A 25,824-nucleotide genomic window follows, 5' to 3' on the forward strand; every position below is an offset into this window, starting at 1 on the left:
GTTACGCTAATAAAATTGGGTTTTATGGACGATATCCGGTATGGCTATCGTAAATTAATGTAACTGCTGTATCTTTATACTTGGCTCCGCGGTATTTACGACTCATAAGGCTCTTATTATAAAACGAAGCTCAAAATTAGATTTAAATTCGTAACATACGAGTACATTCAAGCCTACGTGGTTTAATATTGGTTAAATTTAGGCTTGAATCATGTCCTAATTTTCTAGATTTTTAGATAATGCTTGTCATCTCAATCTGAATTATAATACAATTTACGCACATCCTTTATCTGCTTTACATATTTTTATCATTATCCGAAAACCAAAGTGGTATTGGTAAAAGTTACGACTGCCAAACTAAAAGTTATTGCAAATGTGTTCGTTTCTGAAATACCGTCGTAATTTTTGGACGATCATTATGCGATAGCATATAGAATACATAAATCTTGCCGCATTAGCATACGATCGATTATGGAGGGAGATAATACTTTCATGAGAGAGGTCAAGGCGACGAGGCTCGGCTGCCCTCGGATAGCGCAAAATTATATAACACTTTTGACGTAAATGATAGCACAATGTAACACGAGCTTTGGGAAAACTAGGTCAAAATTAATAGTTTATGTGACCTGGTACAAATGTTATAGACACACATACATCAATAGACACAAGACGGTATCGTAAAGTGTAGAACATAAAATGCAAATGAGAAATCTAATAAATTAAGTTGATTACCTACATACATACATTGTTCTAGTCTAGATACAGGAATTAGGTAACAAAAACGCAAATATCATGTACAGTTGAAACTTTTAATTTTGACGAAACAATAATCCAGTAAAAATAATAGTTTTATTAATAAAATATTTAGCTAATAGGTACTCAATTCATTTGTAATAGGCGATAGGAAGAGTATATTATCACAGTGAAAATAAATACATGATGTATTTTTGTTAATTGTAACAGTAAAATTAAGTTACATCATACAAATAAGTGGGATTAACTCTTTTCAAATCAATTTATATTTGAATAAAAATGATCGGAGCATTTACATGTTCATCGTTTTTAGTCAAGGAAGAAACAAAAAAACTGATGAGACAGCTTGAGTATTTTGAAAATGAGAAACAATTAGAAATATGTTAATTTAGTTATCATAATTTACTAGCATTATTTGTTATTAATTTATTGCTCTCAATTTATACAATCCAATGATAAAGCACTTGATTTTATTGTCTACTAAAATTATCTACAAACCATAGTTATTTAAATAGGAAGAACAAAATCACTTTATAGACAAATATTTGACTCCATATTCATAAAAAGCAAAACATTTTTATAACATGATTTTACCTAAAAATACTGTTGTCTTTGTTTAACATACTGAAGTGATTATCTGTCAGAAAGTGATGGAGAATTTATACTCTAAAACGCTGTTACGAAACTATTTTATTTTTATGAATCAGAGTTTTTGATGTAAAAAACAAAAACAAAGCGTACAACCCATTCAGTATACAGTGCGTGAGTGTATAGTACGTGGTATAGTATACGGCGACATTTATTGTGAGATATTCGTCACGAACGGTTTGATGTATCGCACCCTTTATTTATTCCGCCTGGTTTTACTGTTGGTAGTCACGAAATGATAAATCATTTGTAATTTGAAGTGAATATTGTAAACAAAAGACTGTATAGTATTTTTTGCTATAATTATAATCAAATAATGTTGAACATAGGATAAAAAAGTAACAAAAACTTAATTTTATATCAAAATATATTGCAATGTTTCCATTATGCATGTTTGTTATGAATTTATTATTTACTCGAGTCTCCCACGTGTGATTTACTTTGATAAAATACTTTTTTTTAATGAAGTAGAGAAGACGTCTTAAAAAACATGATTTAGAATAAATAATCTTTTAAAGGCAAGTGCATTTAACACTTGCATCTAATTTTATATTTTTAAACACGCTAATACAACACCCAAAATAATAACTAAACTTCAATACTTAAAGTGACACCACTCAAATTCAGCTAAATTTCATTACAAACACTAACGAACGACAGTGAAATTTGGAACACTTGCTCATTATAATAGAGTTCATAATAGCTTAACGCAATTACAAAGGCCCCCATTTGCCCTTGTATAGTTTTATCACTAACATCGAACAACTCGCGTATTGTCAAAATTTAACGATATAACTTCTTTAGAAACAAAAGTTGAGAGAAGAAGGCAAGAATTGTAATAATTCCCAGTACCTACGAATGAACAGCTGGGTCTACTAGTCGTACTAGTATTTTAATAAAACTAGTATCATGAAACTAGTGAGGAAAAGTAGAAGTAGTTCCTTTCACAATAATAATATTCAAGATTTGAACAATAGCCTCAACAATAATAAAGTTTTAACCATCGAAACTACTTTGAGAAATACTTAATTATATTCGATAAAACAAAACACAGTCAAATTATGTACAAAAAATACATTGGTAATCCTTTTTCACGGGAGGTAATGGTTTTGCACTTATTAAGAACAATATCTACACGTAAGGCCCAGAACACACGGTGAAACGCAATTGCAATGAAACTGCAACTTCTAGTTACTTTTGAGTTGCATCTAAGTTTCTGCCATAGCGTCCGTTGAGAGACCACACATGACGCAACCAGTTTGACCAGTTCTAACCGGTTTCAAACTGGTCGAGTCATGTGTGGTCTCTCCGTTGCGTTTCACCGTCTGTTCTGGGCCTTAGTGTTTTGTTTAGTACACAATATGAACCAGCGAATATGAGATTTCCTAACGCGAAATATAAAGCGATATGTTCCATAACATACTCTACTCACGACGAAACTACGTCTACACACCCATACGATTGCTTTTCATTGATATGACTTACGTACAGTTAACATACTAACTTTTTTATCTATAGAACACTTCATTATCGCCTGGTGATACGTTTCATCTGATTCTAACGCCCACGGGAAATAAAGCTTAAAAAATAACAATAGCACCTACTTAAGTTACCTAAAACAAGTAAAACTGGGGTAATAACAAATAGTGTAACAATCCAGCTAGATTACTATTTCATTTTGTGGCAATACAATTTCATCATCACTATAGTCTGGTCTCTGAGCACGTAGAATTTTGTCCAATGACCCCAAGCGACCCATCCTTATCGCTCGCGCGTAATTATATTGCTGTCGCGACTGTGCGACGGGCGCCCGCAGTGAGTGTGCGAGCGCGACAGCAACATAATTACGCGCGAGCGATAAGGATGGGTAGCTTGGGGTCATTGGACAAAATTCTACGTGCTCAAAGACCAGGTTTTAGTTATCTAATACTCTATCACAAATTACGGGTGTAAAATTATATTTAAAGAAGGCTTCTCATATTTTGAAATAAGATCAACTTAAGTTTCTCCGAATGAATATAATAGAATATCTGTTTATTTTTAACATTAGCTTGAGATCAACGAATAATTTCATGCCCGTCTCATAATAATTTGGTTCCACACATTGAGGCAAAACTTTTTGCCTGTGTCGTATATTCTGTAGTCGTAATTTTTTTAGCAGGATTTTTATAAACGAATGCCTAATATCAAACTTCGTTAAATGTAATTTTACACCCTAATCAACTCAGAAGTCAGATCGACTCAAACAATAAGCTTAGCGTGTAGCTTTCGAATAATTGCAACAAACAACTGTACAGTATTAAAAGTTAACAAACCAACCTACAACTATACCGTTAGATTACCAATTTACACTACAACTACTCACGGAACAGCTTAGCACTTATACAAACTTAACAAACGTTGAATATTGCTCCGTTGCGTTTTAGAAGCCCGATATTTACAATATAACTAACGAGTGAACACACAGTTTGCTTAAGCCCGGCGCGAATCAATCTGGCATGTCTATGCTCGTAACAGGCACTACTGGTTTCATGTGTTCGTTTTTCTTTTGGTTTTTGTGTGATTTTTTCTCTTTGACTTTGTGGGTTTCTTCGTCGCGGTAGGGCTCCGGGGCGGGCTCGGACGCGCGTGTTCCGTTGTTGTAAGCTATGTTTGCGTACTCTTGAAGCAAAGGGAACACTGATAGCAGGAACTGGCAGAAGTCTTTCCTGATGCCGAACCACCCTGGAACATTTCATTGGGATTTTTAGTAATCCTATGGTATGTAAAGCAACTTGTGCTTAAGATGCTACAAAACTATATTTAGCCACTAATTAACGGTTGAAAGATTGTTTTAAAAATTATGGAAAATTTAAATTTAACTACAAATCAAATTGTTTTTCCTAGTCCATGCAACATATTATTACATCCTAAAGTTCCATTGTATTCATCTTTTAAATGTAGAAAATCTTGTCTATTTTTCGTTAAACATAATGAACATTCAAAAAACCTTGAAAATAAAAAGAATTATCATACAATAATTTATTTTTTGTTGAAAATAAACATTATCAAATGTTTAAAAAAGCCAAACATACCTTAGTTAGCTAATTTTGAATTTCCATACTTCTTAATCTCATTGCAATCTTAATAAAAGCATGATGCACAATGTAGACCATGCAAACTATCGATTGACACAAATAGAAAACAATGGCCGAAAATAAAATAAATAACAAAACAAAATAGAACATGACACTGAATAAAACAATTGAATGCCGCCGCTCAACCGTAAAAAACAAGTGAACAACAATAATGAATGGGCACTTACATTTATTGCCCCCTTTTGAGCTGAACGACATGATAATCAATGTAGCGTAGCTGACGAACAAAGGACTGACTACCACGGTGTATGACAACGCGAGGCCGTCGTCCAACTTATTCGTCAATAGCACCTGCAAAAGATTTAATATTTATTAACAAAAACTAAATAAAAAAAAAACCCGTAAATTAACATTTAAAACGCAAATTAGTACATGCAGCAAGTTTCGTTGGCGTTGTTAGCCTAAAATGGTTGCCATGGGTTTGTTAAAATATTATTTGGAAACCAAGCAAATTCTTCAAATATTGGTAAACGCACAGACTAACTTTGAATGTTTTCGTCATCTTTCTTACTGTAATTAATAGTAATTTCTCAGTATTTTATTATTAAGTTACTATCAGTCCGAAAACGTTCATTGAGTGACTTTTGTTCACGCTAAAACGTTCACATTGCGAAATTTTTGTTATAGCTTTTATGAAAGTGCTCACGAAGCGAAGTGTAGTATGAAGAAAAGCCTCGACAGCTTTCTGAGTACTATCATATTGTATACCGAGGTAGGGAGATTCGTAGTTTATGTGAGTAAATGAATATTTAATAGATAGATAGATATTGTAACTTGTAGGAATAATTAAATAATAATAATAAACCCCATTTCTTCTAAATCTCCTACTCTCTGCTAATTTTCTTTGCAACTTTATTTGTTATAGTATCAGGAAGGTGTCCTCGCAATTCGGCGTGCCTCTTGATTCTCTTGACATACTTAGGCCTCCTCCAAGTCTCTCTACTGACCTCTATCTTCTGCTATTCTGATCTAGTATAGTCCCAAACTTAGGCAGATATCGGCGGAAGACTATATTGTGTTCAAACATTTTTGATGATTGATTTTCAGCCCATACATAACTGGAACGTAGGACGTAAGCGCTGCGTAGGACGTCCACCCACAAGGTGGAGCGACGACCTCATAAAGGTAGCATTAAGGCGCTGGGTGCAGGCTGCCACCAATCGGCCATTGTGGAAATTATTGGGGGAGGCCTATGTTCAGCAGTGGACGTCCTATGGCTGAAATGATGATGATGATGATAATGATGATGATGACATACCTGGAACACCAAAATGGGCACGACAGTGAACGTGTAGGCCAGCGCCGAGTTGAAGCTTGTCCGGCGCTGCTGCACGTTGACCTCCGGCGTGCGAAGCAGGATACCCGCGAAGATTATGCTATACAGCACCCCTGCCAACATTTTCACCGTTAGTTATGGCGAGGATTATGCTATACAGCACCCCTGGAAACATTGTCACCCTTAGTTATGGCGAGGATTAAGCTATACAGCACCCCTGCCAACATTGTCACCGTTAGTTATGGCGAGGATTATGCTGTACAGCACCCCTGGAAACATTGTCACCCTTAGTTACGGCGACGATTATGCTGTACAGCACCCCTGGAGACATTGTCACCGTTAGTTATGGCGAGGATTATGCTGTACAGCACCCCTGGAGACATTGTCACCGTTAGTTATGGCGAGGATTATGCTATACAGCACCCCTGGAGACATTGTCACCGTTAGTTATGGCGAGGATTATGCTATACAGCACCCCTGCCAACATTGTCACCGTTAGTTATGGCGAGGATTATGCTGTACAGCACCCCTGGAAACATTGTCACCCTTAGTTATGGCGAGGATTATGCTATACAGCACCCCTGGAAACATTGTCACCGTTAGTTATGGCGAGGATTATGCTATACGGCACCCCTGGAAACATTGTCACCGTTAGTTATGGCGAGGATTATGCTATGTATACAGCACCCCTGCAAACATTGTCACTAGAGATGAAACGGATATCCGGTAACTATCCGGTAGGCCGGATATCCGGCCTAAATTTACTATCCGGCCGGATACCGGATAGTAACTCACTATCCGGCCGGATACCGGATATTAAAAAACTACGACAATTTCCTTTAATAAAATGAAATACATTAATCTTTGAGGTAAATATCAATAAAAAGGCTTATAATAATGACGGCTTTTATTTAAAGTCCAAAAAGTTACAAAAAAAGCCTTATTAAGGCCTTTCAAAAAACTCATTTCTTTTTCCGGGTTATTCACTCCAATGACGAATACTAAATAAATAAATATCTGTTAATGTCGAAAAACAACCCTCCTTCTGGCGCAGTCGGGTTAATATAGCCAATTTAATAGGCGATCTTTTTTTCACTGATGGTCTGATGAAATGATGTAGTTCAGTCGGTATCCTTCCGTTTGGCCAAATTACTTTTCAAATTTCACTTCGCAAACAACTTATCGCCAAAGTTTTATTTCCCAAATGAACTTTTAGCAACTGTACTTTTCGCAAATAATTCATTTGGTCAAATTATCATTTGGCAAAATTTTACTTGGCAAATGTTTACATAGCAAATGTTTTATTTTGCCAAATATTATATCCCAAATAATTTGTTTGGTCAAATTGACACTTCACATACTTACCCACCGTTACCCACAAATCAAAGCATAAGGCACATGATCATGGTTTTCAAGAATTTTATGTAAAACAAAGAGATTGCAGAAAATAGTATGGTTGCAAAAAGTAGGTATTGCAGAAAATAGTAGGTTAGGTTAGGTTAGAACAGTGACCCTTAACGCGCGAAGGCGAGCGAACGGAGCGAGCGAAGTGAGCGTGCCGCGGCAGCGGCCGCCGAGCGCTAGAATCACCTCTATAGTAAATAAATCATTTGGAAATTTCGATAAAAATAACGAAATATGAAAATTAATTTAGAACAAAATTTATATTAACTACCCACTAAACAAAATAATAACCACAAGCTAATTTGTAATCCATTCTATGCACCAATCAAATTATTTTGTAAATAGTTTATCGTGAAATATTTTTGCCAAATGAAACATTTGGCAAAACACAATTTGCCAAACAATAATTTGTTAAACAATAATATGCCAAAAACGACATTTGCGAATTAAAAGTTTGCGATGTGATAATTTGGGAAACGTTTTTTGGCCAAACATTTGTAATCCAGTTCAGTCAGATTACGCAGCAAGTAAACTAATTTATTTTTCCCTATTCAACCACACACTCACGATGGCAACCGAAATCGCCCGAATTGATATGCCCCCTAGACAAGTGGCAAAATCTGACATTCTATTCAGACGGATTCAATTTTCTAAAAGTGTTTAGTCTACTAGACTCACTGATCGCGTTCGAAGCACCTGTCCGGCGCTAAACTCGTCACGACATAAAACGAGACAATGGGCCAACTATCCGGCCGCCGGATATCCGGCTATCCGGCCTAGCAGCTCGCCGGATATCCGGTATCCGGTATCCGGCCAAACCACTATCCGTTTCATCTCTAATTGTCACCGTTAGTTACGGCGAGGATTATGCTGTACAGCACCCCTGGAAACATTGTCACCCTTAGTTATGGCGAGGATTATGCTATACAGCACCCCTGCCAACATTGTCACCGTTAGTTATGGCGAGGATTATGCTGTACAGCACCCCTGCCAACATTGTCACCGTTAGTTATGGCGAGGACTATGCTATACAGCACCCCTGCCAACATTGTCACCGTTAGTTATGGCGAGGATTATGCTATACAGCACCCCTGCCAACATTGTCACCGTTAGTTATGGCGAGGATTATGCTATACAGCACCCCTGCCAACATTGTCATCGTTATTTATGGCGAGGATTATGCTATACAGCACCCCTGCAAACATTGTCACCGTTAGTTATGGCGAGGATTATGCTATACAGCACCCCTGCAAACATTGTCACCGTTAGTTATGGCGAGGATTATGCTATACAGCACCCCTGGAAACATTGTCACCCTTAGTTACGGCGAGGATTATGCTGTACAGCACCCCTGGAGACATTGTCACCCTTAGTTATGGCGAGGATTACGCTATACAGCACCCCTGGAAACATTGTCACCCTTAGTTATGGCGAGGATTATGCTGTACAGCACCCCTGGAAACATTGTCACCCTTAGTCATGGCGAGGATTATGCTATACAGCACCCCTGCCAACATTGTCACCGTTAGTTATGGCGAGGATTATGCTATACAGCACCCCTGCCAACATTGTCACCGTTAGTTATGGCGAGGATTATGCTGTACAGCACCCCTGCAAACATTGTCACCGTTAGTTATGGCGAGGATTATGCTATACAGCACCCCTGGAAACATTGTCACCGTTAGTTATGGCGAGGATTATGCTATACAGCACCCCTGGAAACATTGTCACCGTTAGTTATGGCGAGGATTATGCTATACAGCACCCTTGGAAACATTGTCACCGTTAGTTATGGCGAGGATTATGCTATGTATACAGCACCCTTGGAAACATTGTCACCGTTAGTTATGGCGAGGATTATGCTATACAGCACCCCTGGAAACATTGTCACCGTTAGTTATGGCGAGGATTATGCTATACAGCACCCCTGGAAACATTGTCACCGTTAGTTATGGCGAGGATTATGCTATACAGCACCCCTGCAGGCCTAAGATGCGCGCCGTGATAAACTGCTATCGCGGCGTTATATCGATTTTGACGTCACTATATCGTTTTATCTACCGGCGCTAACATGGCACCCCGAAAATTATCATGTCATCTGTCAAAATGTGATAGTGATAGATTTGTTTTTTTTTTTTGTGATAAACCTGGCAAGCCCTAACATGAAGCGCTAACTATATCATATTTTGACATCACGATAGGATAGGATGTGGTGTTTTTATCGTCCTCGATCCTTGCCCACGATTAGCAAGACGATAGGAGATTAACTTTTTTGCAAGCTACTTTAACTCTATTTATTTATCATTTATAATGGTAGATGACATTTTACGACTAATTTGAGGCTAGTAAAATTCAAAGAAAGGAATCTAGCACCTTTGTGATACTTTTACTTCTAGGTGGAGATTGAGTTCTAGTTCAAGAGTTTATCAGTGTGAGCTTAGATTAATAAAACATCTATGAGTGTGAGCTTAGATTAAGTGTGAGGCGAATCTTGCGACAGTTTATAATCGCTAGCTGCAAAATCTTAGTGCTCCCACAGTCCCACCCACATATTAATTATTACATTACCTACCTTGTAAAATAACCATTACTTACCTACTTAGGTAGGCATTCAACAGTACATCAGACAATACATATTAAGTTGCAAATGTCGTGAGATACCCCACAGTGTTTAGCTTGATTTAAGTACCTACTGTCATCTGTACATAATCTTGTAAAATTATTGAAAATGGGGCGGAATGTGGTGACCGAGCTTCTTGTGTCTACATCAAACAGTGGCAAGGTCATTGTCAGAAATTAGCATTGGGTGGGATGTGTAATCAAACTTGCTATAATAACAATGAGAATAAATGAATTTTACTAATTTTATAACTTGGTGATACCATACATACATTCCACATTACTATCAATCTAATTCCTCCATGTGGTCTTTTTTAAGGGCTTTAATGTGACAGGATGATAATCTTGTACAATTTATTCCATTATAATAAATTCATCATCATCTCAGCCATAGGACGTCCACTGCTGAACTTAGGCCTCCCCCAATGCTTTCCATGTTGTCCGATGGGGCAGCAAGGTTCTGGGGTGGTGGCCGGGTACCGGAATACGCAGCGTGGGACGTCCACCCACAAGGTGGACCGACGACATCATAATGGTAGCAGAAAGGCGCTGGACGCAGGCAATAAATTCATTATTGCAGTGTAATTTCAAAATAATTCAACCATTATTTACAAAATCTTTATTTGGAAAACTTTTGTTTTACAATAGCTATTTATAATTTCAAATACAAACAGAATTCCATGAATTAGTTAGCCTAGCCCCTTGAAGTTTTTCTTGCTGATTGTTATTGTAAATTTTCATGATAGTGAGCAAGACTTGATTATGTCTGCTTTAGAATGAAATAATCACTCATAATCCCACACTTCTTCATCCACTGTCTGAAAAAAGAAAGAATATTATTTAAACACTATTATAAATATTACAATTACATAAACAGTTCATAAATAGAAACATTTACTTAATCCTATTTGTATTTTAAGTTTACATACAAAATATTGATCACAGTATTATTACACGGTGAAAGAACTATGTGAAATAAATATAGGAAAGAAGGTGAAAGCTTATTTGTAGGAATAAAGATATTTTTCCTTTTCTCCGGTGCTGTTACTTATGAAAATCAAGATCTGCGGAGTATAGCTAATATTTTAGACTTTAGGTACTTACTTTGCTACTTATGAGTGTACTTTATTTCTCAAATCTCAATAAACTTTCTGACTGCTTCATGTAAGTTGAATAATTACTGTAAACCTCGCATTATGGGGTAGGTAGTGGAGTTCGGTTATTCTGTTAATTTTGAAGACTTCATTCTTTAATACTATCGGTATGATTAGGAATTCTTCATTGTTTTTCTTTAACTTGGTTATCTCTTCGTTTGATATTTTCCGTACTTTAGAAATATTAAAAATAAGACTGGAAACATAAAAATACAATTTTAAAAACACAAACAAAATACAATCAAGCAGTCATGTAATGTCAACAAAATTGACATAACTTTTTTTAATGACGTTCTCACTGCTTTAAGATATGTGTTTTTAGCCGAATTAGTAGCAGAAATGAACGAGATTGAACGAATGAGCTAAAATATTTCAAGGTTGGCCAACATAATAACGCAATTTTTTCTTAATATGGCAATAATTCGGTTATCACGCGATAGCGGTCGATAGACTTTTCTATCGATGGTCCCATGTTAGGGAAAATGATAAAATTATCTACGTGATCGAAAATTGTCTTATCATATCATGTCATTGTCGATGCGCGCATCTTAGGCCTACTGGAAACATTGTCACCGTTAGTTATGGCGAGGATTATGCTATACAGCACCCCTGGAAACATTGTCACCGTTAGTTATGGCGAGGATTATGCTATACAGCACCCCTGCAAACATTGTCACCGTTAGTTATGGCGAGGATTATGCTATGTATACAGCACCCTTGGAAACATTGTCACCGTTAGTTATGGCGAGGATTATGCTATACAGCACCCCTGGAAACATTGTCACCGTTAGTTATGGCGAGGATTATGCTATACAGCACCCCTGGAAACATTGTCACCGTTAGTTATGGCGAGGATTATGCTATACAGCACCCCTGGAAACATTGTCACCGTTAGTTATGGCGAGGATTATGCTATACAGCACCCCTGGAAACATTGTCACCGTTAGTTATGGCGAGGATTATGCTATACAGCACCCCTGGAAACATTGTCACCGTTAGTTATGGCGAGGATTATGCTATACAGCACCCCTGGAAACATTGTCACCGTTAGTTATGGAGAGGATTATGCTATACAGCACCCCTGGAGACATTGTCACCGTTAGTTATGGCGAGGATTATGCTATACAGCACCCCTGGAAACATTGTCACCGTTAGTTATGGCGAGGATTATGCTACACAGCACCCCTGGAAACATTGTCACCGTTAGTTATAGCGAGGATTATGCTATACAGCACCCCTGGAAACATTGTCACCCTTTAGTTATGGCGAGGATTATGCTGTACAGCACCCCTGGAAACATTGTCACCGTTAGTTATGGCGAGGATTATGCTGTACAGCACCCCTGGAAACATTGTCACCCTTAGTTACGGCGAGGATTATGCTATACAGCACCCCTGGAGACATTGTCACCGTTAGTTATGGCGAGGATTATGCTATACAGCACCCCTGGAAACATTGTCACCGTTAGTTATGGCGAGGATTATGCTGTACAGCACCCCTGGAAACATTGTCACCGTTAGTTATGGCGAGGATTATGCTATACAGCACCCCTGCCAACATTGTCACCGTTAGTTATGGCGAGGATTATGCTATACAGCACCCCTGCCAACATTGTCACCGTTAGTTATGGCGAGGATTATGCTGTACAGCACCCCTGGAAACATTGTCACCGTTAGTTACGGCGAGGATTATGCTGTACAGCACCCCTGGAAACATTGTCACCGTTAGTTATGGCGAGGATTATGCTATACAGCACCCCTGGAAACTTTGTCACTGTTAGTTATGGCGAGGATTATGCTATACAGCACCCCTGGAAACATTGTCACTGTTAGTTATGGCGAGGATTATGCTATACAGCACCCCTGGAAACTTTGTCACCGTTAGTTATGGCGAGGATTATGTTATTTATTTATTTATTTATTTATTTAAGGCTCACAAAACAAGTTACAGTCATATTCAGGCACAGATAATATTCCATAGATTAATCTAAACCGCAACTCTAAACATGTGTGCACAGAATGAATTGAAAATAATGAAATAAAGAGGGTAAGTAGTGTTAGTTTAACTTATTTTATGCTTAGTATTTAATGTTAATAAGTGTTATTAAAGTTTACAAAGGACAACTTGACTTTATATTCAGGATATCTCTCCTGAATTTGGATAGCTTAGAACAGAATATGTCCAAAGAAGAGTGTTCAGTGACAGTGTCATTATAAAGTCTGCACATTCTGGTTATAGGGTTGTAAAAAGAGGTATTGTTTTTGTAGACTTGGAGCGAAAATAATTTTTTGATAGGGTTTCGGGATTTGTAATGAATGTTAAAATTAAGAAGGGAAAGAAGATTTGGTGAATCAAGTTCAGAGTGCAAAATCTTGTGCAGACAGACCAGTTCAAGACATTCACGTCTGGAGGCCAGAGACGTCATTTTGAAGCGCTGTAGCCTTGCCCTGTATGACCTATATTCGCGACCCAAACCCAATCTGAAGCAAAGAATATTCAGAAACTTTCTCTGGACACCCTCAATTCGGTCCGAGTGAACATTATAGAATGGCGACCAGATTAACACAGTTATACAGCACCCCTGGAAACATTGTCACCGTTGGCGAGGATTATGCTATACAGCACCCTTGGAAACACATCGTCACCGTTGGCGAGGATTATGCTATACAGCACCCTTGGAAACATTGTCACCGTTAGTTATGGCGAGGATTATGCTATACAGCACCCTTATGGCGAGTCAGGGATCGATTCTCAAGAGTGACATGTTACAATGATTGATAAGTAACTTTTGCAGAATGTAGAGGTTCTTTTTATTAGGTTTAGTACAAAGATTATTTATTCACAGATATATTGCAGCGCAAAAGTGGTCTTATAATAGAGAAAAGGGCAGCTTATCTCACTAGCACACCTGGCATGTGAATTTATTTCATTACATGTTTTACAAGACACATAAACCTACTGTATAAACGAGATGTGGAATTCGCCTATGGTATGTCATAAATACTGAAATTATGGTGTCATACATCACATCTAATTCACATATTGTGGCTCATACATAACTTCTGATAACCTGAAAACATAATTGTTTAATTTGAGGCCTAGAGTCGCCCCTAGTTGATTGAAAATGTTTACATGGTGCTGACACTAAAAAAAATATGTGAGACAAAGCAAGTAAAGTTTTTTATGTTAAGGCGATTAGAGTCCTCAATCCGCGCCAAATGGGCATTTTGTAAAGCCTACTCCTCTTTTACTGCTGGATAGAAATAGTTGAAAAAAATATATGTTATACAACAGTTCAAGGACTACATTTGTGACGTTTGAATTTTCGCTACGTCTCTTTGTTTTGGATTAAAAAAATAAATACGGGACATCGATTTTTTACTTAAATTCCCTACTCCTCCAAAACGGCTATGTTAATTTAAAAGATTTTTGCACGAATAGATTAGGAATTCTTTAATCTTTAAATGACACGTTGCGTTTTTCAATCGAACATTACTTTCATTCATAAATTTTACTTTTGATAAATTCCGAACGTTTTGCTGTTGAGGGGGCCTTCGCGGGGTGCGGGCGGCAGTCGGCCGCTGGCCTTCAGACGGGCAGGTTGTGTCACTCGCTGCAAACTGACATTAGCGATCAAAATGAATTTTTTCTTTGGCTGAGTTGCACCACCTGACGTGACCTAACTTTGACCGTAGCTTTGGCGATAACCGGTGTTTTTTGTATGGAGTTAGACAGACTTTTGACGCTTGTCAAAGTTGAAGTAAGATGGTGCAACCCAGCTTTTGTTCGACAATAGATTTTATGTCAGAATTGTTCATAGAGTACGTGCAGTCAGATGATACAATTGAATTATGACGCGCTCAGACGCTATTTTCTACCTGAATAGAATCTATTAGTGTAAAAAAACTATAATTGACTCCAAAACAACTGCACTAGATAAATACAAGTAGAAAAATTATTACGTTATTTATTTACTAGTTAGGCCTTTGCAATCAGTATCCAAATCAGGAGCTAGTCAGAATCTGTAACTTAATCGATTTACGTGAAGAAAACAATTTATATTTTCAATAGGTATGTTTCTTCAAATCAAATCAAATCAAATCAAATATATTTATTTTGCGAACATGGGTAAACGTAGGTATTACAAGTATTTTAGTATCTTCCACCTTTTGGCATGCAAAATTATAAATCAAACTTATCAAATTTCATTTACATAAAAAAGAATTTCGCGAAAATACCACAATTAAAAATAACACCTGTAACGCCCCTGGGTCTGCGGGTGTCTATGGGCGACGGTAATCATTTACCAACAGGTGATCCGTTTGTTCGTTTGCCTCCTGTCACATTAAAAAAAATTAAGATAAAGTGGTATTGAATTGTTCTATAGAGCTTATTAAAAAATTTGGATACTGATTACAAAATTAGCCATTTTCGGAGTCGGTGGCAGCCTACCTTTTGGTGAGTCGTTTTGGAGTTGGTTTTAATTTTTAGTGAAATTAATCTATTTCATGCCTTTAGTAGACTATAGGTACTCAGTAGACCTTGTTGTTGCCACTGAAGGTGCATAGGTACACAGTACATTGATACCATATTTTTCATGTTAAGTGCAAATAAACTTCCCTAAATTACCTAACCATGAAACGTACCTATATTATTAAAAAGTTTCGCAGATAATAACTGAAATCCTCTTATAAGGTGATGAATTTTAAGAGCATGTCATGAAACCAAAATTATTAGCATACAAGAGCTTGTTTTAAAAAAAAACATTTTTATTTATGATGGGGAATTTACTGCGGCGTAGTGGCAGAGATTTTCCGTTTGTAGATCGTAATAATTTCGAAGAATAGGGATGTTTCGTGGATAAAGCAAGAAAGTAGCAAGAGTTTGAATTAGTCCGTCGGTGAACTTACCAAAAACAAACTCTAAATGTATTTTTCACATTTTTAAACTTATGAAAATTTAAAGAGATGAAGCGCACCAAAGTTCAGAAGATGAGGCACATGACGTCAAGGCATGCTTAAAAATGTGGCGATTTGTGTCGTCACGCGGAATTTCATCGCATCATATCTTCGTAATTACTTGTTTAATTGACAAATAAAAATATCCTGTGTCCAATATTTTTTGATAATGTAAAATTGACGGACCAAAAGTCTTTTTTTAAGAAACTAGCCTATTCTTATGGCCACATTCCAGATCCATCATCAGACCCTGCAGTTTACCTTAGAGAATTGAAGACTCATGATTTTCAAAGTAGCGTACTTACATAACATTAGGTACTTGCTTATACAGGGTGTCCCAAAAACAATGGATAACCCTTCAACCATCGATAGGCCTCGCCATGGTCTCCCTAACGTCCAATTTTGACCCCAGTAAAAATATCACCGTTTTCAAGATTTTTAAGTTTTTCTGCATTTTTAGAAAATTGTAATGAAATTATTTAGGTATAATAATAAATAAATACAAATCAAACGAGCCTAAACTCGATGGAATCGTTTAATCCCGGAGTTGCTATGGGGCCACTGGCATTCCAGCTCTACCATCAGATCAGCTCCATGTCATCACAATATTGCATTGTCACCCGAATTACATGTATATCCGAAATTTTAACTCAATCAATTGATGAAGGATTTCTAATAAAAAGACATTAATACATTTTCAGTTTATTCTTCATAAGTGACACAGAGAGAATGACAATAGACAAAAGCAGAAACATTTGCTTTTTTAGGCCATGGATAATACTAGGTACTAATGCGTTCCAATAGGTTTGTTCAAATTTCGAGAACGACTGAACCGACAAAAGCATTAGAAAATTTACGAAAAATGAAATAAAATTTTATCCCGTACAAAATGTTCATGGATTTTGTTATTTTTATTAAATACCTTTACGCCTGAGTTAAATGACACCGACATCAAGGTTCATCAATTTAAGTTTAAAATAATAGGCAGTAATGTATGAAGAAAGAGCTTCTATTCTGTATCTACCTATGCCCGTGTATTTTTGACCGGTGTCAAATCGGAGTTTTTGGTGCGGGGTACGCGGGTGTTGCTCGCGGCGTGAAGGTCAAACGCCCAAGGTCATTGAGGACTCTAATCGCCTTAATACGAACGACACTCAAGGGACCGATGATATTACGTCACACTATACGGACGTCGTACTAAAGAAGTTATTTACGCCGCATATGCGTCGCTAAAAGAGGTCGATCGCTATATGCGACGTCGTGCTAAACAGATTCTACTTCATAAAAAAAAGTGAAACATTTAGTATTGAAACGAACAGATTTTACTTACATTACTATAAGTATATTAGCTATTAATACAAATATTTTGTGTGCAAAATATAAAGCATGTGATATTTCACTAGTCTACAATACTAAACATGAATGGTAAATGATAAAAGAAATACATACACTCACCTACTAGGCTGAGACACATGAGTATCCACAAAGGCACAAACACAACCTCCCACGACCAGTTGATGAAGTCATCCAACTTCAGGGCCAGGAAAATGAACTGCAGTATGTTCACCGCGCAGAACAGCTCCAACTGGAAATAGAGTCACAGTCAAAAATTTCTGTTAGATGTTTAAGGGTAGGTATACCCAACATTGATGAAACAAACGCTGGCCGTAACAGCGTATTATACTTGAAAATTTCGACAGGTTCATCCAGTGTCTAAGTAGCTCAGTTGGAAGAGCAGTCTCCCGGCAAGCGGAAGGTCGTGGGTTCAATTCCCGCCTTAGGCAGTTCGATTTTTTCATGTTATTTATAATTTTTAAAGTCAAAAATGTCTTTATTTGTATGGACTATTAAATGGAGCTTACAAATAGTGAAATATATAAAAAAGAGTAATAAAAAAAATGTTATGCTCTTATGGAACCTTTACAGAATGTCTCATACTTTTTTTGCTCTACCAGCACTTCAAGACCATACACATTTGACAAGTGCTGAGAAAAAGCTCCACAACAAACTCAGACACCACAGTCAGATGGTTGAAATAAATAAAAAGAAGATCATTTAATGAAAATAGATGTAAATTATTTAAATTATGTATTATGACAGAATTATTAATTTGATATGTGGAAGTTCACAAACATGCCCATTGTATTCTTAATTAAGTAAAATTGTTCCAAGGTATTTCTTTGGTATAATGACCATGACATGAATTGTCTACTATGCATTCCACAAAGTATGGCCCAAAATCTTCTATTGTTAGTGGGGCCTAAGATTCACAGTCTAAGAGATAAAAAATACAAATACACTCTAAAATCATTCTAATTTGTTTAACTTGTAGATCTATTTCTTATCTTAGTATTGTGAAAAGTAACAACTAAAATCTCAACCTTAGTGTCAGTCTATTTACAGTACTTTATGTACGTACTAATAGTACTTTATTAGTCTTAATGAGTCATAATTATTAATTAAACATAAATTATCCTTACCTCATAGCTACGGTCGTGTTTCACTGACCATATACATATAGCTATTGAGACTATACTAATGAAGATCAGCGGAATAAAGACCAGTATCCATATGTGGCGCTTGGTGGTCAACTGGTCGCACACAAGTAGCTCGAACATCAGCAGTATCAAATGTATGGCAAGACTGATCAGCATGGCTTTGTAGTGAATGTAGGCTTCACCTTCTAACCTGTAAACAGATAAATATTATTGTAATTGCTATTTCAGATGGTTATTTCTATTACAGAAACTGTGCAAGTTAGTTTATGATAGATATCTTCAATGATTGAACATAGTGAGATTCAGAATCACATAATTATAACAAATGGTCACCTACAAAAACAATAAATCTGTAAAGTTTAGTACACTAGTAAATGAGGATCATTTCGATTTTTAGCTGTGAATGCAGATTTATAGGGCTAAGAAATCATTAATACACAGTGCAAAAATTTTTGTTCTACGACAAAAATTGACGAAGTTATGGCCAAATTACTAAAAAAGTTCACTGACCGCCCGGCGCGGGGACGATGACGTCATTATATCCGATCCGAACGCTGCCGGCGTACTGCGTGGATAGAAAATATTTTTTTCTAGCCAAATTATCAGTTTTAGAGAAAAACTTGTAATGACATTTATTTATCAGAATAAAGTAAGCTATCGATAGGTAATTTTTAAAAATGGAAATTGTGAAAAATAACGCAAAAAATCCATACGCTCATACGATTCAATGGCACGCAGAGACGCGATTGGGGTCTCCGCGGTGGTATATTTGGCGATTTATTCAAATAAAGTGTACATAAGTGTTGTTAGAGTCATTCTTCTTCCAAGTAAAATATAAAAATGTATAAGTATTCATTTATTTACTTCTAACAATAAGGTATAACTTCTAACAATAAGACATTGCTATGAAAATCATTTCGATGTACACTTAATATAATACCTACCTGTTATTTAGTTTTTCTGAGTTAAACCTACGCACCTACCTATCTATTCGCCGTTCCCATGGGCGGGCCAGCTGCTGCAGGAAAGGACAGCCGCTCCGTGCTGGAAATCTATTTAATCTTAGCCTAGAAGCTGGGTATGACTACCCCGCCCCTCTCCTCTCCCCAGGTCATAAGCTGGGCATGACTTCCCCCTCGGCCAGAAGTTGGGTATGATTTACCCCCCCCCCCCCCCCCCCCCGGCCCGAAACTGGGTATGACTTGACCCCTCCCCCTCCCCCCAGGCCAGAAGCTAGGTAAGGCTTGCCCCTACCCCCAGGCCATAAGCATAAGCTGGATATGACTCCTCTTCGGCCAGAAGCTGGGTATGACACCCCCCCCCCCCATGCCAGAAACTGGGTATGACTTGACCCCCCCCTTCCCCAGGCCATAAGCTGGGTAAGGCTAGCCCCTCCCCCCAGCCCTAGAAACTGGTTATGACTTGACCCCTCCCCCCCCCCCCTCTCCCCAAGCCAGAAGCTGGGTAAGGCTAGCCCCTTCTCCCAGTCCATAAGCATAAGCTAGGTATGACTCCCCCTCGGCCGGAAGCTGGGTATTACTTACCCCCCCCCCAGGCCAGAAACTGGGTATGACTTGCCTCTCCCCCCTCCCACCAAGGCCAGAAGCTGGGTAAGGCTTGCCCCTCCCCCCAGGCTATAAGCTGGGTATGACTTATCCCCCCCCCCCCCCAGGCCAGAAACTGGGTATTAGCATCATATTATGTATTATTATGTTCAATACAAACAATCATTAAGTTACACTCACCCCAACCGCGTCTCCGCATTGCATCGAATCCTATGAAAATGTGGTTTTTGGACATAGTAATACTTATTTTTCACAATTTTTATTTTTAAAAATTACTCGTCGATAGGTTACTTTATTTTGAAGAATAAATGTTATTAAAAGTTTTTTTCTAAAACTGATAGTTTAGCCGGAAAAAAATATTTTCCATCCCATTAGTACGCCGGCTGCGCTCGATTCGGATATAATGACGTCACGCGGCCTTGCGTACGTTGACTTTTAGCGGCAAAAACGGCCTATGTTTATTACTTAATATCTTCGTAAGTAATGGTCCGATTTGGATAATTCAAAAAGATATATCTTTCTTATGTCTTAAAGATTAACGTAGATACTAGTTTTATTGAATTTTCTACAACAGTACTGATCCTCATTGCTCAGTTTCAGGTTATTAGAGTACAGCATTGACTATGACTTATGACCAGGGTCATCTCTAAAGTGAAAGGTCATAAATGATTGGCATAATATTAAAACCTTTTTAATGCCATTTCATGTGTTATACAAGAATAAGTGTAGTCTATCTTATAATATGGTTAATTTGAGCTTACTGACCTGAAATGAGGGTACTGCCACCACACATATGTACCGACAGTAGCCCCCAGGACTACAAGAAACTTCCAGACCCATATGGGTGTGAATACTGCCCAGTAAGACCATGTTATTGAGTTGTCTAACTTCAAAGCTAACAGCGCCGTGAATATTAGCAAACAGGTGTGCACCACGAACTTACTGAAACGGTAATTTAATTAATTACAATCACCACACTCTAAAGCTACATAGGTTTTATTAATCTAAGGGTATCCATCAAATCATATCAGTTTATTATAGTTACCTAGGATTGAAATCCTGAAATAACGTTTGTAAATTCATTGCCATGCACATTCGCCCCAGATGTATTTGTTACCATTTCACTTTAACAACTGGTTTTATTTGTAATAGCTCAAAACATCAAGTTGAATCTGGAATCACAAACATAATTGAAATTGACCCCATTAACAAATGGCATCCGGTATTACGACATTGTGATAATATATTAAACAAATACCTTTAACTTTAAACTAACATAAAATAATTTCTTGAGAATAAATTACAAAACTAAGATCATGAATTCACTTTATTTTTTGCTCCGCAAAAGACAAACAGACAGATTGACATTATGTTTGACATCTTTGTAGTTTTATTTTACCGTTTAGTTCACACAGTTACAGCTTTGAGCACCTCAAGCAGCCGGTGGTCAATAAAAATACAAACCACATCGAGTATGAACTAGTAGATAGACACAAAGGGAGACGTCAAAACTTAACGAGTTCTGTTAAGAAACCCATTTGTTCACACAAAATGATTTATTTAATCAATCAAAAACTAGAAGTGTGAAATAAAAATTAATTGTGAAAAAATCGACTTATCTACAAATAAAAAGGCATACAGACAGACAGAAGTTGCCGTCATAATAATTAAAAGAGAATTGGCTATTATGACTTCTCCACTGCCATTGCTAAGTAAGTAGCTTAAACTGCTTTTCTCTGGGCTTGAGTAGACTTTGTAAAAAGTCTAATCTGTCAGCCAGTGCATGTCAAAAAATTTGCAAAATCGAATTTGGGGAAAAAGACTCCAAAATAGATCTTGAATTGATTTTAAAAGAAAAAGTACTGAACAGCGCGTAGAATTATTCATAAGTGTAACTGATATTAATATAATTTACGTGGCCATGGCATCTCCATCTCCGAAATCTCCTGAACAAAATGAGAAAACGAAACAATACGACCGGCAACTTCGACTTTGGGGTGACCATGGGCAAGCTGCTCTTGAAAATGGTCATATTTGTTTGATTAATGCAAATGCTTTGGGTACAGAAATAATTAAATCCATAGTCCTCCCTGGCGTGGGTTCTGTTACGATCGTTGACGATAGCACTGTTAGTGACGAAGATATTGGCAGTAACTTCTTCTTAGAATGTTCAAGTAAGGGTTCAAACAGGGGAACAGAAGCTCTCCGTTTACTGATAGAATTGAATCCTGCTGTTCAAGGTCATGCTGTTCAAGAGCCGCCGGACCAGATACTTCAAGAAAACCCAGACTTTTTTAAATCATTCAGTGTAGTCATAGCTACAGCACTTAGTGAGAAAACTATACAAGATTTGGCACAACATTTATGGGATATAAATGTCCCTTTTATTCTCTGCCGATCTGTTGGCTTTTTGGGATCGTTTAGAATACAGCTCAAAGAACATGCTGTTATTGAAACTCATCCTGATAATGAACAAGTAGATTTACGACTGGATGTTCCATTCCAACCTTTGGCTGACTATTTAAATGCATTTGATATTGAAGCACTAGATTTGAAAGATCATGGGCATATACCATGGATTGTAATTCTGTACAAAGCTGTTCAGAAATGGCAGACTTCAAATTCTAATAGCTGGCCTATGAGTAGAAAAGAGAAAAATGAAATAAAAGAGATTATTCAAGGATTTATAAGGAAAGATGAGAATGGTGTACCTATAAGTGAGGAGAATTTTGAAGAGGCACTTAGAGCAGTCAATACTGCCCTAGTTCCAACATTCTTACCAGTGAAGATACAAGATTTACTGTACTGCAGTTCTGCTACAAACCTAAACAAGGACAGTTCCCCATTTTGGATCATGTGTTCAGCATTGAGGGGATTCGTTGAGGCTGAAGGCAAAGGGAAATTGCCTGTAAGAGGTGTGCTGCCAGACATGACTGCCTCTACAGAGCACTTCGTGAAGCTGCAGAACATATACCGATCTCAAGCTGCCATGGATGCAGAAATAGTATACAGAAAAGTGCAACAGATTGTTGCCCAGCTGCACTGTGACAGTATTAGCGAGACAGATGTTAAGTTATTTTGTAGACATGCCCATGATCTGTATTTAATCATAGGCTCTAACATAGCTACTGAATATCAGTTGGGGGGAACAGTGGCATCTTATATTTCTCGGTATCTTGAAGAGCCAGATGTCATGATGGTGCACTACATCCTACTGAGAGCAGCTGAAATGTTCCGGTCACAACACTGTAGAGCCCCAGGTGACTGGGAACCTGAAAGTGACATTTCTAATTTGAAATCATGCGTCACTAAACTACTCAGTGATATATCATGTTCTCCATTCCCAAAAGATGATCATATTCATGAAATGTGTCGGTATGGTGGAGCTGAGATACACAGTGTATCAGCATTTCTAGGTGGCTGTGTAGCACATGAGGCAATTAAAATAATCACCAAACAATATAAGCCAGTGAATAACATGTTTATCTATGATGGATCTTCAACTAACACTGCAACATTTACTTTTTAATCAGAAAAATTAATAAATTGTGAAGCAAGATGCATTTTATTTATTTATATTTCAAATATTTATTGGGAACTAATTTGCCTATAGCTTGACCATAGTGGTTTGGGCTAGTCAGAAAATTTATCGCCCAAGCAATCAATTGCCGACTTATAAACATAATTTATTGTTACAAAAGCTAATGACATTTCGTAATGCAAACATGAGGGATGATTGATTCTCCAAACTTTGATCCCCTTCAAGCTTTACTTTTAAGACAAAATGTAGCCTATCCAACTCCAAGGTATCTAATATTACTTATCTGTACTGAACTAAATTAAAATTTGTTCAGTAATTTCAGCATGAAAAGGAATCAAGACAGATTAGTATGGATTTGAGTTAAATGATACAAACTTTTAGAAGATGTTTTGAACACTATTTACTATCAATTCACTCAATGATTCGACTTCACAATACAAATCAGTATTAAAAAGAATTGATAAATTCAGTCAGTATATTCTTACATCTGTGACAAAAGCTACAAGTGAAGGGTGAAAATATAAACACTGACTATAATTTTAATTCTTCAAAGTTGTGTATTTTTTGGATGGAAATGAACCATTTATAATCTTATACACAAGATATAAAATCAATTTGAGGAAAATATTTCATTAACAATTTCAACACATAAATTACATAAAATAAACATATCACATGACTAAAATAATTGAAACAAAACTATACATTTGGCTAAAATCCTCATGGCAATAGAAGGTTACACCATATAACAACAGTAGGGATCACTTATATGTAAAATATGCTTGAGACTAGTAAGCCTCCACAAGTATAATAACACAACATTGAGAATTTCCCATTAGTTACCTACTTATTTCACCTTAACCACAACTTTAATCGCAATGCATCTACACCATTGAGATAATATCGAAATAAGCGTTTGTCCCGTACAAAGCCCAAATTTTCATATAACTTGAGAGCTGGTTTATTTGTGATTTCAGTTTCTAAGACCACTTCGTCTGCATTGTCATTTATCATTGCCTGAAATTGAAAACTAATATTAGTATACAATTAAAACCAATATTAACAGCTGTCAACTATACAAAAGGTAACTTATTGTATAAAAAATGAGAAAAGTATTACCTGTATTGCTTTCCGAACTAGCCTAGATCCAATCTTTTTCTTCCTGTACTTCTCATCCACCGCCAACATGGCAATATAGCCTCTCTTGACAACATTGCGATGCATATCTAACTTACAAACAATGGCACCTATGCAAGTCCCTTCATGAGTCGCTAAGAAGCAAAGTTTAGGCCAATTATGAATAAAGTATCTATAGGTATAGATAGAGTAAGGTTCTGATAAATCTTTTTGTATAAGTCGCATAATCTCTGGCATTTGAAGCTCCGACTCGTACGATATTATTTCGATTTCTTCTCTTGGAGCTTCGTCATGCGTGTCGGCACTGTCTTCCATGCTTTCTAAGGTGTCTGAAGGGTGCCTGACAGAAGCAGGTTCCTCAGTCTGCCCACTGGCAGCATCACTACACTGTACACTATTTACATCTTTCGAAAGATCACTTACTACATCGTCTTGAGCTTGAATCACACTCGAACTGTTCGAGACATCATTTTTATTCAAGTGATCACTTGTTCCATTAGTTAGGTTACTATTATTCAAATTGTTAATATGAAGAGTATTAGCTAAAACTTCTTTTAGCTTCTCTTGATCCAATATACTTATATCGTCAGTCGTTTCAGAAGGATCTTTGGCCTTTTTGCTCTTGCTTTTCGCATTCGCATTCATCTGACTGCATTTGATGCTTTGTACATTACCATCCGCGACTTGATGCATATTGGCGTATTTCTACCTATTTTATTTACACATTCACACGATTATAAGCTCATATAAAATCCAATAAAAGCTTTTACGATGATACATACATTCTTTCCTTGTCAAAATTGCAGAAGAGTATCACCGACATCTTGCCAAGTACAGTGTAAACTTTGGTAGCAAGACGATCCAATGTACCAAATTAAATGTACGTTTCTTAGGTTATAAATTGAAAAGGATTGTTAAAACAGTGAAATAGAAACAAGAATATGAAAAAATAGTTCTTGAAAATATTAGAAATTTGCAATTAGTTCGCCTTCCACAATCACATTGGAAAAAATGCGATTGCGAGGCGAGTTACCACTTGGAAAAATGACATTTGACTTTGTCGAATATGTTTTTTTTTATTGTTCATCGTAGCTTTGGGTATTGTGCTTTAGCTAAGTTTTTCAATCATCATTA

General features: G+C 37.1%; 3 protein-coding genes and 1 long non-coding RNA gene across 5 annotated transcripts; 1 reads left to right on the forward strand and 3 right to left on the reverse strand.

The window, feature by feature from the left end:
- Nucleotides 1–790: 790 nt before the first annotated feature.
- Nucleotides 791–21,373, reverse strand: LOC135078101 (transmembrane protein 185A). Of its 2 annotated transcripts, none has more exons than XM_063972675.1 (8): nt 21,271–21,373; nt 21,058–21,184; nt 20,778–20,954; nt 18,430–18,637; nt 17,405–17,534; nt 5,797–5,927; nt 4,706–4,829; nt 791–4,125 (listed from the first exon to the last, which is right to left on the reverse strand). In XM_063972675.1, the coding sequence occupies exons 2-8, from the start codon at nt 21,105–21,107 to the stop codon at nt 3,890–3,892; spliced, it is 1,056 nt and encodes a 351-aa protein (XP_063828745.1). In that variant the 5' UTR covers nt 21,108–21,184; nt 21,271–21,373; the 3' UTR covers nt 791–3,889. The 2 variants fall into 2 exon arrangements, with proteins under 2 accessions (XP_063828745.1, XP_063828744.1); XM_063972674.1 differs by having other exon boundaries at nt 17,399–17,534.
- Nucleotides 10,442–11,397, reverse strand: LOC135077848 (uncharacterized). The gene is made up of 2 exons (XR_010258524.1): nt 10,942–11,397; nt 10,442–10,655 (listed from the first exon to the last, which is right to left on the reverse strand). It is a non-coding gene; the product is annotated as an uncharacterized LOC135077848 (long non-coding RNA).
- Nucleotides 21,374–21,763: 390 nt separating the features above from the next.
- LOC135078090 (NEDD8-activating enzyme E1 regulatory subunit) lies at nt 21,764–23,571 on the forward strand. The gene has a single exon (XM_063972663.1). It carries the CDS (start codon nt 21,934–21,936, stop codon nt 23,539–23,541), a length of 1,608 nt encoding a protein of 535 aa, XP_063828733.1. The 5' UTR covers nt 21,764–21,933; the 3' UTR covers nt 23,542–23,571.
- Nucleotides 23,572–23,928: 357 nt separating this feature from the next.
- On the reverse strand, nt 23,929–25,737 carry LOC135078092 (N-alpha-acetyltransferase 30-like). Its single transcript, XM_063972664.1, has 2 exons — nt 24,673–25,737; nt 23,929–24,570 (listed from the first exon to the last, which is right to left on the reverse strand). Exons 1-2 carry the CDS (start codon nt 25,381–25,383, stop codon nt 24,406–24,408), a joined length of 876 nt encoding a protein of 291 aa, XP_063828734.1. The 5' UTR covers nt 25,384–25,737; the 3' UTR covers nt 23,929–24,405.
- Nucleotides 25,738–25,824: the final 87 nt, after the last annotated feature.

Source organism: Ostrinia nubilalis, chromosome 14 (genome assembly GCF_963855985.1).
Source record: "Ostrinia nubilalis chromosome 14, ilOstNubi1.1, whole genome shotgun sequence".
Lineage (NCBI taxonomy): Eukaryota > Metazoa > Arthropoda > Insecta > Lepidoptera > Crambidae > Ostrinia > Ostrinia nubilalis.